Source organism: Carlito syrichta, unplaced genomic scaffold (assembly GCF_000164805.1).
Source record: "Carlito syrichta isolate Samal-C Ts95f unplaced genomic scaffold, Tarsius_syrichta-2.0.1 Scaffold301655, whole genome shotgun sequence".
NCBI lineage: Eukaryota > Metazoa > Chordata > Mammalia > Primates > Tarsiidae > Carlito > Carlito syrichta.
The window spans coordinates 111,815-126,890 of NW_007245751.1; the positions used below are offsets into that span (position 1 = coordinate 111,815).

The following is a 15,076-nucleotide window of genomic DNA, read 5'->3' on the forward strand; positions in this document are numbered from 1 at the left end:
CCACAGGCCTGGGGGTGGAGCCATTTCACAGATAAGGAAACCAAAGTTCAGCAGTCAGTGAGAGCCAGGCACTGCCCTTCCTCCCCAGAGCTGCCCTGGAGTAGAGCCCACATGCCCACGGCCCTGGAGAGCCCAGGCGGAAGTGAGGAGGGAGATAAGCCCCTAGGATTCACCAGCTGTCTCTTCATCACCTTTCGGCGTTGTCATCAAAACCCTTGTCCCCACTTAATTCCTTTACTCAGGAAACTTCTGTTGAACCCCAGCTTGCTTGGGGTTTCAGGGAGTTCTGCTGGACAGTCTCTGCAGCAAGGGCCAGAGAGGGGCCATACCCCAATCTGGAGTGGCCCCCTCTTGCCTCTCAAGTCCTTCTGGACCTCCAGGCTGGAATTCATCTTTGTTGTCCCTCCTCTTACAGATGGCCGCTCTCCAGAGCCCCTTCTATGGTGATAAAATGAATCTCTTCTCCCTCTGCCAGAAGATTGAGCAGTGTGACTACCCACCTCTCTCTGGAGAGCACTACTCGGAGAAGGTGAGTTTACTGACACCACAGGCCGAGGCTGGGGAGCCCAGGATGGTCAGCCATGGCTCAGGAGGGGAGTTCCAAAGCACCACAGCTGTGGGGCAGAGCTTAGGCTCACTTTACAGGGCAGAGAAAGCTTTCTGGAAAAGGGACTCAAAGGGGGTAGATGAATTTTACAGAGGGGGCTTCACTGACACCAGTGTGGCCCGTCAGAACCGGCGGAAGCTGGCCAATGTGGCCATTGGCACACTTCTGCCCGTTTGGCTCCCAGCTAGGTGTGAGGCTTGCCGCTAGAGGTCCCAAGGATGGGCTTCACGTGGTGCCAGACCAGATACGGATGGAGGCCCCAGGCCCTGGCTCCCCATGCTGACGGCTGTCACTCCATTCCTGTAACAGGAGACCATCACTCCATTCCTGTAACAGGAGACCACAGCAAGCGGCCTGGTTGGTCTCTCTCTTATGGTAACAGCCCTCAGGCTCACCTTGGATTTGTTTTCACATGGGGTACAGGGGCTGTGGACTCCAGCAGTCTGGCATCAGGCTGTGCCAGTTACTAGCATGTGTAAATGTCATCCTCCTCAGTTCCCTCATCGTGAAGATAGGGAATTGTGGGGATTAAATGACAGGTTTCATGGCATTACAGTGGTTAAAGGTGTAGATAGACATAGGTTCACACACTCCCCTTGCTGTTCCTGGGTGAGTCACTTCCATTCCCTGAGTCTCAGTTTCTTCATCTGTAAATACTAATACTAGAATCTTCTACACAGAATCAGTGTAAGGGTTAAGGTAAGGCATGTGATGTGCTCAGTGTAGTACCAAGCTAACACTGCCATCATCATTAAAAACGTAGTCACTGGATGTAACACGTGACCTGGCTCAGTGTCAGTGTTCACTAAGCGTAATTTTCTGTCCAAGATGAATGTTAATATGAGTTTGAGGCCTTCCTGAGCCCACCCCACAGGACCACAGGCAATTACCTCACAATAATAACAGCTCACATGTGAACTTCCTGTGCTGAATCCTCCCATACCCCCTTTTACTAATAAACTGAGACACAGAAGGGTAAGGCAGCATTCTCCAACCTTTTTGGCATCAGAGACCAGTTTCACGGAGGACAGTTTTTCCACGGTCAGAGGATGGGGAAGATCAATAGGCATGACATTCTCATAAGGAGTTCACAACCTAGATCACTTGCACGAGCAGTTCAGGGTCTGCACTCCTATGAGAATTTAACACCCCAACTGATCTGACAAGAGGTGGAGCTCTGCCAGTACCTGTCCGTAGCCTAGGGTTTGGGGATCCCTGAGTTAAGGAAGTCACCTAAGGTGAAAGAACTTGTAAATGGTGAGGCAGGATTTGCACCCTATTCCCAGTCACTGGGCCATCCTGCTTGATGACCTGTCTCTTCGGTGGCCCACTGTCCAGCTGAGGTGAGGCTGTGGAAGGAGCATCCTTGCACGAACCACGCTGCACAGCTCAGGTCCCATGCTCTGACCACACATCCAGGCGGGATGCCCTCCTTGTGCCAAGTGTGCTGCTCGTGGCTTTGCAGACGCCCAGGGTGTGGAGATCGACCATGGAGAGCCACACTGAACCCTCTTTTCCCTGGCCCCTGAACCCTCCTACCCTGGCCCCTACCTCAGGAGCTTGCTGAGTTCTCATCTGCACCTTTGGAGGAAGCACTGATGCTCTCCAGTGGAGGATGGCCAGAAAGGAAAAACTAGTCACATTTCTTTAGAGTTCCCCTCTCTGCTTTTCCATTTTCCATCTTGTTTAAATTTGGACTTCTGTACTGTTCAAATGCAAGCAGCTTAGAGCCATGCAACCCGCAGCAGATCATAACTCTGTGCTTCAGCTGCCTGTCCATAACAGAACTGTCATCTCTGCCTCAGTTATGAGGCTGAAATGAACACCCCAGGAAGCCACATCCCTCCTTAGGTAGCCATTCCCTTGCCACAAGCTCCTACTCCCCTGAGCACCCGCTTTCACCACTTTCGTGCAGCATTTCTAGGCCTCGTGTGCAGGAGTGAGAGGTGCTGCTGAGGAGTCCCTCAGAACACCCCAACTTTAAAATTATACCACCTCTTAGAATTTAAAATAAGACATTTTATTATTTTTGTTTTGTTTCTTTTGATTTCTGAACATTTCAAATATTGCCAGCCGGGCTTGGTGGCTCAGCCTGTAAGCCCGCGCCTTGGGAGGCTGAGGCGAGTGGATTGCCTGAACCCGTGGGTTCGAGACCCGCCTGGGCAACTTGGCGGGACCTCATCTCTACAATAAATCAAAAATTAGCCGGTCGTCGTAGCACGCACCCGTAGTTCCAGCTACTCGGAAGGCTGAGGCGGAAGGATCACCAGAGCCCAGCAGGCAAGGCTGTGGTGGCCGGGAGCGGCCACTGCACTCCAGTGTGGGCGACAGAGTGAGACTCCAACGCAAAAAAAACAAAAAAAAATATTGCCAAATGTGTGGTCTACTCAAATGAGTAGTTCAGGTCACATAGACATCACCTGAGTATAGTTTTCTTGGGTATTCGAACCTGTCAGAGGCCAAGCACAGACACCTTCCCCTGATTATTGTGAAGTTCAGAAGAGTGACCTCAGAACCCAGAAGCGTCCAAGCCGGCTGCTATCTTGTGTTTATAAAGCAGTGGGAGCCCAGAAAGGCATGAGCACAGCTTGGAGGAGCTGCCCTGAGGCTTTACAGAGCAGTTAGATGCTCTATCCAGGAGCCCCTTGATTGCAGGAAGCCCAGGCCCTGGTGCCCTCAGCCTGAGGGGATGGTGGGGAAGGTGTGCTGCAGTCACCCCTGAGCCTCTGGAAAGTCCTTCTGACCCTCCCCAGATTCCCTGAGTGTGCCCCTCCTCAGTCCACTGCAGCCCCTCACTCAGGACCTCCTGCTCCCTGCTGACACGGCCCCAGGCCAGCCAGCCCCTCCAGCAGCAGGTACTTAAATGGAAACCATTGCATGAGCCTGGGATGCAAGTTAAGATGTAGGCTTTTTAAGGTCATTATTTTAATTACCATTAAAATAATTGGCACTCCGGCTATCAGAAGAGCGGAGTCGATCAGAGGCTCAAGGCGCCCCTCCCCCACCTCGAGGCGGGAGCAGCCTTCAGTGTCTGTATAATTAAAAGCCCCATCTTTCATGAACACAATAAAGAGGCCAGGGGGTGGGCAGACTGCAGCCCTGCTGCATGTTAATGCATTTATTATGATCAATAAGCCCTTTCCTTGAGTTTTGTCCTCTGGTTTGGGCATCTGTGTGACTGACAGCAGACACACACAAACAGATTTGCCTGGTGGTGTGGACAAAGTTCAAAATTATTTGGAGGTGCCCATTCTCAGGGCCTCAAACTGTGGCCTTTGGGGTCAGGCAGACAGTCCTGTCTATCCCATGGGAGCTGTGCGACAGCACACCCCTTACCCTCGCTAAGCACCATTCTTTATCTCTAGTGGGGACAATTGGGACCATGGAGTTGCCGTGAGGATTAAATGCCTTAGTGCAGGTAAACATGCTGAGTCCACATGGAGCTGCTTTCTTAAGAATGACACACCATTCCCTTCCTTGCAGTTACGAGAACTGGTCAGTATGTGCATCTATCCTGACCCGAACCAGAGACCCGACATCGGATACGTGCACCAGGTGGCCAAACAGATGCATGTCTGGACCTCAAGTACCTGAGCATAGATGCACCGTGCCTTATCAGAAGCCAGCACCACTTTGCCTTACTTGAGCCTTCTCTCCGAAGTGGCCCCTGGTAGCCTAGAACAGCTAAGACAACGGGGTTCAGCCAGTTCCCCAAAAGGGGACCCAGCTTTGCAGCAGATGCTGAATACAGGGTGGCCGGGGGTAGGGGCGCTGGTCATATGTCACTGATGGTCAAATTCAAAGTTCTTTCTTTTACTGTTGTGGACAATCTCAGCTGGGTTGTTAACAAGGGCAGCTGGTTCACCAAGCCACTGAAGCCCCCCTTGTATTTGGATTGCAATGTGAATCTTTAGGGTAATTCCTCCAGTGACCTGTCACGGTTTAACCAACAGGAGACTGGTGTGTGTAGTGAGCCTTTGAAAACGGTTAGTACCAAGTTCAGTTTAGTTCTTAGTATCTTTTCAAACAACCAAGCTCTATGCTTAACTCAGTCTGTTGTAAAGGGATAAAGCAGAGATCATTTTTAAGCAGAGTGGAGATTCTGCTAATTTTTTAATGTACATTTCGTAGTAATGAAGGACAATGAGGAGTGCCCAGCATCTGGCACAGAGCTTCACAAGGCAAATGGTACCAGAAAACCAGTTCTCCCTACAGCCTGCTCTGGCCGTCTTCTGGACGCCTGCTGTGTGCCACACACTCCGCCACCTCCTTGAATGCTGGCGTTTCATTTCATGATCAGTGTTGAGCATGATTCCTCCGCAGGAAGGAAGTATGGGGTATAAAAAACGTAAGGGCTTTGCCCTCAGGCTGTCCTTTACAAAATTCTGGTTTTGCAACTTCTAGTGTGACTTTGGCCGAGTTTCTTAGCCATTCTGAGCCTTAGTTTCCTCATCTGTAAAATGGGATTAACAGTATCTACCTTCAAGGCTGCTGACAAAATTTGAACCAACATATGCAAATTAGCTAGCACAATGTAAATAATCCCAAAATGGTAGCCACTCACCCCTTCATAAAGTCAATGGACCATGTAAGTCAAGAATTAAAGTATAACTATATTACTTGTAGGAAACCAGAAATGTGTTCATTTATTTCTTGTTCCCAAATAGGATTAACTGTGAATACTAATTTATAAATGTGAACCTAAGAAGACTCGAGCTCTGAAGGAAACAGTTTGAATTTTGTTTATACTCAAGTTAAGCTTCAAATGGTCCAAGTTGTCGTCACTGTCTTGGTGACAGTTCAGCCCTCCAGATGAGAGCACTGTTGTGGTCTTGGACAGGTGACACTCATCTAGCTGCCTGTGGCAAACTTGCTGACCCAGGCTCCTAGGGATAAAACATCCAGGACTGGGCTGCTGCTGCATCCATGTGTGGACTTGGTTCTACTGTAACACTTTGGGGCTCAAGGAATTTTCTCCAGATGCACTCTTTCCTCTGTACTTGTTCTCCATGTTTGAAATAAATCGGGGTGAGAGGAGTTACTTCTGTCAAAGGGTACAATTGATGAATGATTTTTAAATGGCTTTGGAGAGTTTGCTCTTAATCCAGGAGATCCACAACTCAGAACACTGTCAGCAGTACGATTTCTTGAGGAGCCTTTTAAAAATACAACTTCCCAGGCCCCAGACATTGAGTAATACTGGGATTTCTGTAAGTTCCCCCATAATTTTGACAGTCTCTAGCCAAGTGTTCTTCCCAGCCCACTCCTGGCAGTGGTAACAGGAAGCTGGGCTGAGAGTGGGTTCACCTTGGAATGTTCCCTCCATGAGAAAACCACATCCCAGTCTCATGCCTAGCACTTAAACCACTGAAAAGTTTTTCTGATTCCAGACAGACTTTTTTTTTGCAATATTCTGCTTCTGGCTGTCAGAGCCCCTGCTGTGTTTCCCCTTGGCACAGTTGGCCCCAGCTCGCAGGTGACCTGGCTTTCTGCACACCACCCACTTGCCACACTGTGAGAACAACCCACCTAGGTGCACCCGCTGGAGATGCACAATCGCAACCATTCACCAGGTCTGAGTGTTTGTGCAACAACCTTGTCCTACTTATTACAACCCCAAAACATTCCTTTGATTTCCATGAAACTGGCCAAAGTGGAGTTCACCCAGTTTCACCTGCCTGCCTTTTCTTGGTACTTTGAACTAAATTAAACTGAGCTTGAAGAACTCGAACTTGGAGATTCATCTTGGACATTTCTTTCCTACTTGGCTGCTGAGGTGAAGGCTGTGTTGCACTTATCACCCTATTCAAAAACAAAACAAACCTGGAGCCATCCCGAACAAAGACACAGGCAGTCAGCAAAAGGGGTGGGTATAAATGTTCGTCTGAAGAATCAAAGCAACAGAGAAGGCCCAGTCTATTCTCAGAAGGGTTCTGTGGCTTACACTCACCTGAACCCAAACTGGTACTCAAGGAGGATTAACACCCCGGGTTGCTGGGCCTTAGTGGCCAAAAAGAAACCCACACAGTCCCCAGACCTTAGTCACTCAATTTGGTTTTCATCTTTTATTGAGTTTCAGCAAACACTAGCCAATGAATGTCTTACAGGGGGCTCTAACACCTGCCATCTTGTAAAGCAATAGCCAGTCATCCATGGACACCACTCAGGAAGTGTCCATTGTCTGGACTGTTTCTTCCAGCACCTCAATCTCCAGGGTGGTGACTTTTTCAGTGAGCACCGCAGTGGTCCCTTTCTCACACCTGTACCGGCCAAACCTAGTGAGGAAAAAAAAGCACAGGGTTAGGATTCCCCTTAAGGCACCAGAAAGAGGGCTGGAGAGGTGAAAAAACCCTTCAGGTGCTGCACTGAGTAGGCTGCACTGGGGCCTGGCTCTCCTTAGTCCAGAACTGTGACCTGGGGGTGCAGCTTCCCCAAGGCTCACTCTCCTCAGCTCTCAAGTGCTGCAAAAGGGGGATTCTGGTAGGCATGTAGTGTACATTAAAGGATAACAGAGAAAGCCCCAGCATTTAGTGGGCACTCAGACCTCCTTTGAACTGCACCTTCCCCAGTCCACACAGGGAACAACTTGGTCATCTGACATCAGTATTCAACCTCCCTTAAGCACCTTTTAGTAACCAGCAGGAAGCAAATCCTTTCATTATATGAGAGAAGGACGTGATCATCCTCCTCTTGTGCAGCAACAAGGAGGACTTAACTATTACCTAACACCCTTTTAAAAAATATCTGGAAGCATAAGCAGTATAAAATGGTTCACAGCCAGGCTCTGAACTTATCACTTTAGACCACTCTCAAGACAAGAGACGTCACTCCCCTTCAGGGACACACCCAGCACCTTCTTCCTTGGAGTGAATCTGCCAGAGATTTCTTTGAGCACAAGGTAGTCTATAAGATACATATTTGGGCTGTTAATTCTCACACTGGGCCAGGCATTAAGATACTATCAAATGGCAGCAGAAACCCAACTGTTCCTCTGGTCTGTCCCCAGCTGGGACACTATTTCTGTCAAACTGGCAGGGACTAATAGAAGGCTGCTGGCTATGCCATGACCATGTGCTCCAGGAAACCAACCTCCCCAATGGGTGTTTGGGCTCAAAGGGGGAGCAGGAAGCAGATAAAAAAGGGCACCTTACAGGGTCAGCAAGAGACAATCTGCTTTACTCTGCAAAGCATTCCCATCCCTACTGCACTCTTAAAGGATCTGAATACTAACACCTTCTTAAAATGTGTCCTATCCACTCCCACTGGTGTGAAGATGGCACCCCATGTGCACTCTTAGAGCCAGAGTCCCCTATAGCCGCTGTGTGCCTGACTCATCTGAACTGCACCACCCTGGCTGTCATGTCTGCTTTCGGCAGGGAAGGTTTCTGCCCTAAGCAACAACGGACTGTAGCAGGGCTGTGGAGGGCTGAGAGCAGAGAGAGCAATAGGAATTTGTAAGGTAAGGTCTACACTGGTGCTGGGCACAAGATGCTTGCCCAAGCTAAGGTCCGCCCTCACCCTGACAGTCCATTCTGGAAAAGGACTTTGCCTAACCCAGGCTGTGCCCCCATCAGCAGTCAGTGGCAGAGAAGATGACAGAGTCCAGGGTGTATAGACACGATCACTGTAGTGTCCTCAGCCCCAGGGCACTGAGGGTTAGCAGCTCCAAGCAGAGAACAGGTTACCACACATTACCACACACCTTCCACATCACCTCACCAAGCCTTCATGATTAGGTACAGGTGCTTCTGCTTCTGTTCTTGTGTGTTTACAGTCTCCTTGCAGCTGACAAACCCATGTCCCCAGGAAGTAAGACATGCCACTGCAGCCTTCCCTTCTGGACAAGGACTCCTGTGCTGAGCACAGGTTCCCTGGGCACCACAAACAACTTCTCAATAGCTCAAGTATGGCTTTCAGAATCCTCATCCAGAACCCTGTTCAGTATGAAGGGGAGGGAGTCACCCTCCCCTCCCTTCCCTTCACCTCTTTACCTGGACTTGCTAGAGTTATGCAGCACCTTGCAGGTATACCACCAGGGAAGCAGGCCAAGCTCTCAACTAACAGAAGCTCGGCAAAGCCTGTTCCAACACAGCTCTGGGCCAGAAAGGTGACTTCCCTTCTTGCCAAAGGCCCAAGGGACTCTGTGGGCTCATTAGAGGTTCCATAGTCTAGCTTCATTTCAAAGACAGGGAGACTGACTTGCCACCAAGCCAGCTGACATCCCCCTAGCCCTTGTGCCAGAGTCCTGCTGCCCGTAAGACATACAGAGCTGCAAGAGCACACAGAGTTTCTGCAATGCTGAGTGCAGGCTGTAGTGAATACCTGCTTGGTTTGAATGTTCTATTCTTTCCTTATGAATTGTTCCTGATTTGGAGTGCGTGTAGTGGAGGATTAAAGCAAACATTCCAGAAGGTGAAGCTTACCATCCTCTGAGCTAGCCCATGGAGCTGAATAGGAGGTTGGAGTTTACACATACTGCCATGCTGCACTCATGACAGCAACCGGAGGCACAGCTCAGAGAGCCATATTCTACACTGCTGGGGCTCCCGGAAGAGGTCAGGAGCCACAGGATGGCCAAGTGGCTGGATGACCACGAGACTATCCAGGTACTGCAAACGAGCTGCTCATCTGCAGCTGCTCATCTGGGTTGGAAACCTTCCAATTCTGTTCAACTCACCTAGAACCTCTTCCCACCACTCTGAGCCCGGGCTGCACCACTGAGATAAGGGGCCTGCTTGGCACATACCACCACAAGCTAAAAGCATGACTCCCTCTAGCGTTGCAGACACCAGTTAGCTCCTGAGGCTCACTATGGGAGGCTGCTGGCACTGGTTATAACCTTCTAGGAGGCTCAGAGCACTCTGAGGGAAAGCTATGGGCTGGCTGCCCTGAAAAATGCACCTCCTCCCAGACTTCAGATCAATTTCAGGGGATTCTTCAAGACACTTGAGAAAGGACAGCAGATGACTCAAACTCTCCTCCCTACCTCCCAGCCTAGGGCTTTTTCCTGGCCCCTCCACCTCTCCCATCAAATCAAATCATGCCTACACCCAACAGCAGCCCACTGTCATAAAGAAGCAATGACTCCAAGCTGATTTGGGAACACTGGATGTACTTAATGTGGGAAAGAATTAAGAAGACTGTGTCCAGAGGCCCTGGGAACATCAAGGGTAACCACAAAGCCAGGGGACACAGGATAAACATCTCTTTCACTGACCTGGTCCCCTTCTTGTTGGGCACTGAGTATGGACGAAGAAAATCCAGCTTGCTCTTGCTGATGACACAGAGATCAATGTTGCTGCCAGAACCCAAGTCGTTGAATATGCCAGCTGCAATGGCTTCACTCACCAGCTTCTTGGCTTCCTCTTCCTGAGTAAGAGAATGGTATCAATAATGTCAACAGCTGAACCGAGGGCCTGTTCTGACATCCACAAAGTGCCTTTACAAGCGGTGTGCACAATCGCCTGGGAGGTAGGCACTGCTTTCGATGCCCCTTTCACACAATAAGGAAAAGATCTCAAAGGATTTCAATAATTTGCCCAAAGCTGGTAAGTGGGGGACCCAGGCCTGTCAAGCTCTGCATGCACGCACCACCTCTTTACCACACTGCTTCACACCAGACATTCACCACACATGGGGTACTGTGGGCTGATAGCATGTATCATTGCCTAAATCGGGGGTTAGTCAGCTTTGCTTGTAAAGGGCCAGATGGTAAATATTTGGGGGTTTGGGGGCATTCAGTCTCTGTAAAAACTACTCAACTCTGTCATGGTAGCACCAAAGAACCACAGACACATACATAAACAAATGGGTACAACTATGTTCCAATAACATTTTATTAGCAAAAACAGGCAGTGGGCCACATCTGGCCCAGGAACTATAGCATACTTAACCCTGATCAAAAATGTCCAACAATGGCTGAAACTTATTTCCTGGTAACATAATGGAGAAAATCAGTATCATGAGGGTAAAAACTAACACCAAAACATAACAGCAGTTCTGGAAAAATGCTGGCAGAGCCAATGGTGGGACTTCTAGTCCAAAAGGATTCATCTTCTCCTATTAATGAGCCTGCAAGTTCACTCAAATAATTACTATCTTTGAATCACTCTCTCCTTTGATCTGCCTTTAAGAAACAAGTCCTAATTCCTTTCTTATATCCAAGAAGGCCTGTCACATGCCAGGTCCTGTATTAGGAGCTAGGGCTGCAAGGAATGGATGCAACCCCCAAGTCCCTGTCCTCTAGGGGTTTGGAATCCAGTGAGGTTATCAGACCCACGTAAGTACAATACAGGGTGGGAAGGGCTAACAGGTAACTGAGAAGGAACTGTGAGAACGCTGGCCAGGTCAGCAGAGCTTCAAAGAGGAAGGAAGGGCAGGCTGCGCACAAGGCACCCAGAAAACAGCAGTCAAACAGAAGGAAGGCAGCAGAGGCCGTGGCACTGGACCTGGGAGACACCACGTTCAAGCTCTCCATGCAACAAGAACAAAAATGCTCCCAAAGCAGGGACTCTACCAGTGCTACGGCTCCTTCCCAATCCACAAGGGCATGAGTCCATCAACATGCAAGGTGAACTATGGAGCTTGCAACACTCTTGGAGAAATACGGCTCTCACCTAAAATCCAGCCTGAGAGTACTGAGAACAGATTAACTAACTCCAAGTTGTGAGAAGATCTGGACCCACTCAGGGCTCCTGCTCCACTGCCTGCCCCAACTGGAATTCCAGAGACATAAGCGCCCTCTACAGACTCAGAGAAAGATAGACAAGGCTGTGCTGGAAGTGGGATCCTCAGCAAACCAGCAGCAGGGGATAAGAGTTACCATTGCTTTACTAAACTCTGGTGTGGTCATATGCTGTTTGAGTTATGGCCGCCACCATGTTTTCTAAGCTTTGGTCCCTATCTGGGAGAGCTGAATCTCTCTCTAGCTACTCTCTCTTCTCTCTAATTTGCTTTCTAAATAAACTATATTTTTCAATCTAACAAAAAATTAATTTCAATATCCTGTAATTGGGAATTCTCCGCATTCTGTGAGGCCAAAAGCCTTTCCAGAAACCAATGAAGGTGGCAGCAAAGAAGGCATTTTAGATGAGGAACAAAACCAACCACTCATTTACTAAATAATGCCACCTCATCCCAAACTGTCTCCCTCACTCCACGGCCACAGGTGTTGTGTGTTCGTGCACTGGGTGCACCCTGCTTCCCCTGCTCCTAGACTACCACCTCTTCTCCCCCATTTCTTTGATTGAACTATTTCTTCTGCTGTTTTTTCTCATCCCTGCTGCTGGTGTCTTGAGCCAGCCAACAGTACACCTAGTGGACACCACAAATCCTGCTGGCAGCACCTAGGATTTACACTTCCCAGATGACTCTATTTTAGGAAGTGGGGATAGGGGAAGATTTAGGGAAAACTAAAATATACAAATGATATTAGACATGCATATCTAATGTCAATTCAACTGGGCACAGATACCAGAAGGCTGGCAGATTACAGGTGATTCTCCGTCTATTGTGCAAACATTCTGTAACATAAGTAGGTAACTGGTAAGACTTTAAAATACACAAAATTTGAAATGTATTATGTATAGTTTATTTACTCAAAAATTATCATTTGTGCTGTTTTTAAGCGTAAATAACAGATTTTTAAAATTGGGAAAATACATCTTTGAAGTTCCTTTCCTCCTCGCCAATTCTAGGGAAGGCAATTCCTTAAGGAAGAAATCTCACAAGTCTCTGACCTCTCTCCACCCCCCAGGTCCCACACTGGTCTCATATACATGGGACTGAAGATGTTATAGGATATGAGTGAAACTTACATTTACTGAGCACCTATACACTCACTAAATCAATCAATCAACATATTTATTGGCACTATAATGTCACTTTGATAACTATTACCATTTTTACCCCTGCCCTCAACTATCTTTTTAAGTCAGTATTGTCAGGAACTATGACTGAAAGAGACTGAATGACTTGCCCAAGGCCATACAGCTAGCAAATAGTAAAATAGGTCCATCAGATTCCAGAGCCAGGCTACAGTAGCATGCCAGCCCACAAGTAGTCTTCCTGGGCTGGGCACTCCTCAGCTATCCCTGATTCAAGGCTGTGTCACTCATTCCCCATCACCAACCTGGCCTAGGGTTAGACTGAGCAAGTTTAACAAATGAAGAACGGTAGTTGTCAGTTTCTCACTGAGCCAATCAGCAGCTCCTCTGATGATCACCTCCACTGAGAAGTAGGTAGGCACTGTTTTTCTCAGAACGCCCACAGACTACCACCTGAAGGGCCTTCTGCACTCTCAACCAGGTTGGAGCAACATTTGTACAATGCAGTGTCAGAGGACCAGTGTTAAGATCTAAAGCCTTATTTCACATATCTCCCCACCTTACCACCAAAACCCCTCAAAACACAGAGGGTGAAAATGATCAAAGGTTCTACTGTCTACCCATTACTTACATAGTTCATGCTTTCAGCAAAGATTTATGGGGCCCTACTATGTTCCAGAACCGCTTTGTATGTTGAACACTGTCTCTTCTGACTACAGTAGTTCCATATACAGAATTCTAGACACATATGCAAATATGCTACTGGGCATATTCAAACTGTGTTTTCTTTATAGTAGAATTTCACAATTAAACAACTTTTGTCTTTAACATGTGCTACCAAATATTTAAGAAAACTATCAAGTAAAACCACAAACTAAAGACAAGAGGTGGGGAAAACACCACATTGTTTATCTGTTTCTGGCCCACAATAAATGCAGGAAGCATTGTTTCTTCCTTTAGCTCCATTCTTCATAGGGAAATGCACCTTCTTTTTTGGAAGATGCAGAGTGACCTGAGTCCTGGGCAGCATCTGCCTGGGGACAGCTGCTACAGACCGGCCCTGACTAGGGCCCTACAGAGCCCGGGACCCCAGATGGTCAGGCCCAGGTGCAATGCTCTCTCTCACTGCCAGGGAGGTGGCCATCTCCAGCCAGCTGCCCATGGACTTACACTGCTAGTCACAAGGGAACTGAGATTCAGTGTATAGACGAGCCAGCAGGACTTATCCTAGCTACAAGAAAAATGGTCCTCCAGGCCAATGGCAGCTTCCTTTTACTTTGAGGTGCTCAGCCAAAAGATCACCATGACCCCAGTGACTGAACACCTATTGGGGACCCGGGTTTGAGATCATCTGGCAGATGTGGAGGGAGACAGACTAGGTTTGAATCCCCAGTATCCTACTTAGTGCTGTGCAACCTTGGGCAAGTCACTACACCTCCCTGAGTTTACTCTCCTGCTCTGTAATGCAGTAAAATCCTTCCTCACAGGACTGCTGCAAAAATTAGAAATAAAGCACAGAAAGCACCTACCACGGTGTCTGGCACATGGCTATCACTTTAATAAGTGGCAACTATTTAATAAAGCAAGACAGAGGGCCCCTAAAACCACAGTTTATCTTTAAGCAGCAACTGCCTGTACCAAACCCTAGGCCAGGAGAAGGCGGTCCAAACAAATCTGCTGACAAATCTTCACACGGTGCCATGGAGAAGTTCCTATAATAATTAATCCAAGCAAAAAGCTCACTCCCTAAAAGTTCAGAGAATATAAAAGGAACACTTCCTGCTTTATGGCTACAAAGACCAAACTAACTGGGAATATCAGTCCCCGGGGTCACCCCTGCTTCTTAAATGAGATTACAATAAGAGTGATGTACTGTACTACAAGTCAGCTGTGACAAGCAGCACTTTATAGAGCTATCTGTTTGTCTCCATCACTGCATCATACAATGTGTCCCTGGACTCCAATGTGCAGCTCCATTTACCGCTACATGACAAATGGGCAGCACTTGTAAAAGGCACAAAGAGGTCCACGTCGGCCACGTAATGGTCACCACAGCTGTACCCGAGTGCTTGAGGGGACAAAACAGACCCCCAAGTTCATTAAACTGACCAGTAATGGATCTTTCAAAAAGTGCCTTAGGAATCGTACAGAAAAGGCTAAAATAAATAACTCAGCATGGAAGGCTAATCTGAAATGGTGTTTGATAAATTATTTATAACACAGGCGATTGTCTGCATTTAATATTGGAGCTACTAGTAGCATCTTTAAAAGATGATTTATGTGTTGTAATGCTATTAAACTTTATATTGGCCCACTGCTAGCTATAAAGTCTGCTGAGATTTAGAGAATGAGTTTTAAACTGTCACTGCAACATCATAGGAGATGGAGACTGTATTAAATCTTTACTTTAAACCTGTTATCTAGAGAGTTGCATTTTGTAGACACTCACAAACTGATAGATTACCTCGGCATCCGCTACAGTGCAGGTCCAAAATAGTACTGCAAAGAAACTTTTTCTACATTATTCTTGTCTACAGCTACAATCGAATTTCTCTTCTCACTTAAGTGATTTTTAGACTGGGAAGGTCACCAGGGGAAAATGTAGGTGTGCCAGCCAATGGGCACCCTGGACAGTTCAACATCA

General features: G+C 47.8%; 2 protein-coding genes across 3 annotated transcripts in view; one reads left to right on the plus strand and one right to left on the minus strand.

The window, feature by feature from the left end:
• NEK6 (NIMA related kinase 6) overlaps positions 1 to 5,659 on the plus strand; it is a 55,440-nt gene extending 49,781 nt beyond the window's left edge. The window contains exons 9-10 of the mRNA XM_008055088.2: positions 416 to 529; positions 4,091 to 5,659. Of these exons, the coding sequence (XP_008053279.1) occupies positions 416 to 529; positions 4,091 to 4,201 (225 nt within the window). The 3' untranslated portion in view covers positions 4,202 to 5,659. The remainder of the gene's footprint in view (positions 1 to 415; positions 530 to 4,090) is intronic.
• The window catches only part of PSMB7 (proteasome subunit beta 7), an 84,082-nt gene that overhangs the window by 14,427 nt on the left and 54,579 nt on the right, over positions 1 to 15,076 (minus strand). Inside the window, exons 7-10 of one of the 2 annotated variants that reach the window (XM_021710930.1) lie at positions 9,825 to 9,976; positions 6,771 to 6,882; positions 4,250 to 4,258; positions 497 to 500 (exon numbers count right to left, since the gene is read on the minus strand). In XM_021710930.1, coding sequence (XP_021566605.1) covers positions 6,771 to 6,882; positions 9,825 to 9,976 — 264 coding nt within the window. In that variant the 3' untranslated portion in view covers positions 497 to 500; positions 4,250 to 4,258. Of the gene's footprint in view, positions 1 to 496; positions 501 to 4,249; positions 4,259 to 6,645; positions 6,883 to 9,824; positions 9,977 to 15,076 lie in introns of those variants that run through there. The other variant, XM_008055089.1, reaches the window with a different exon arrangement.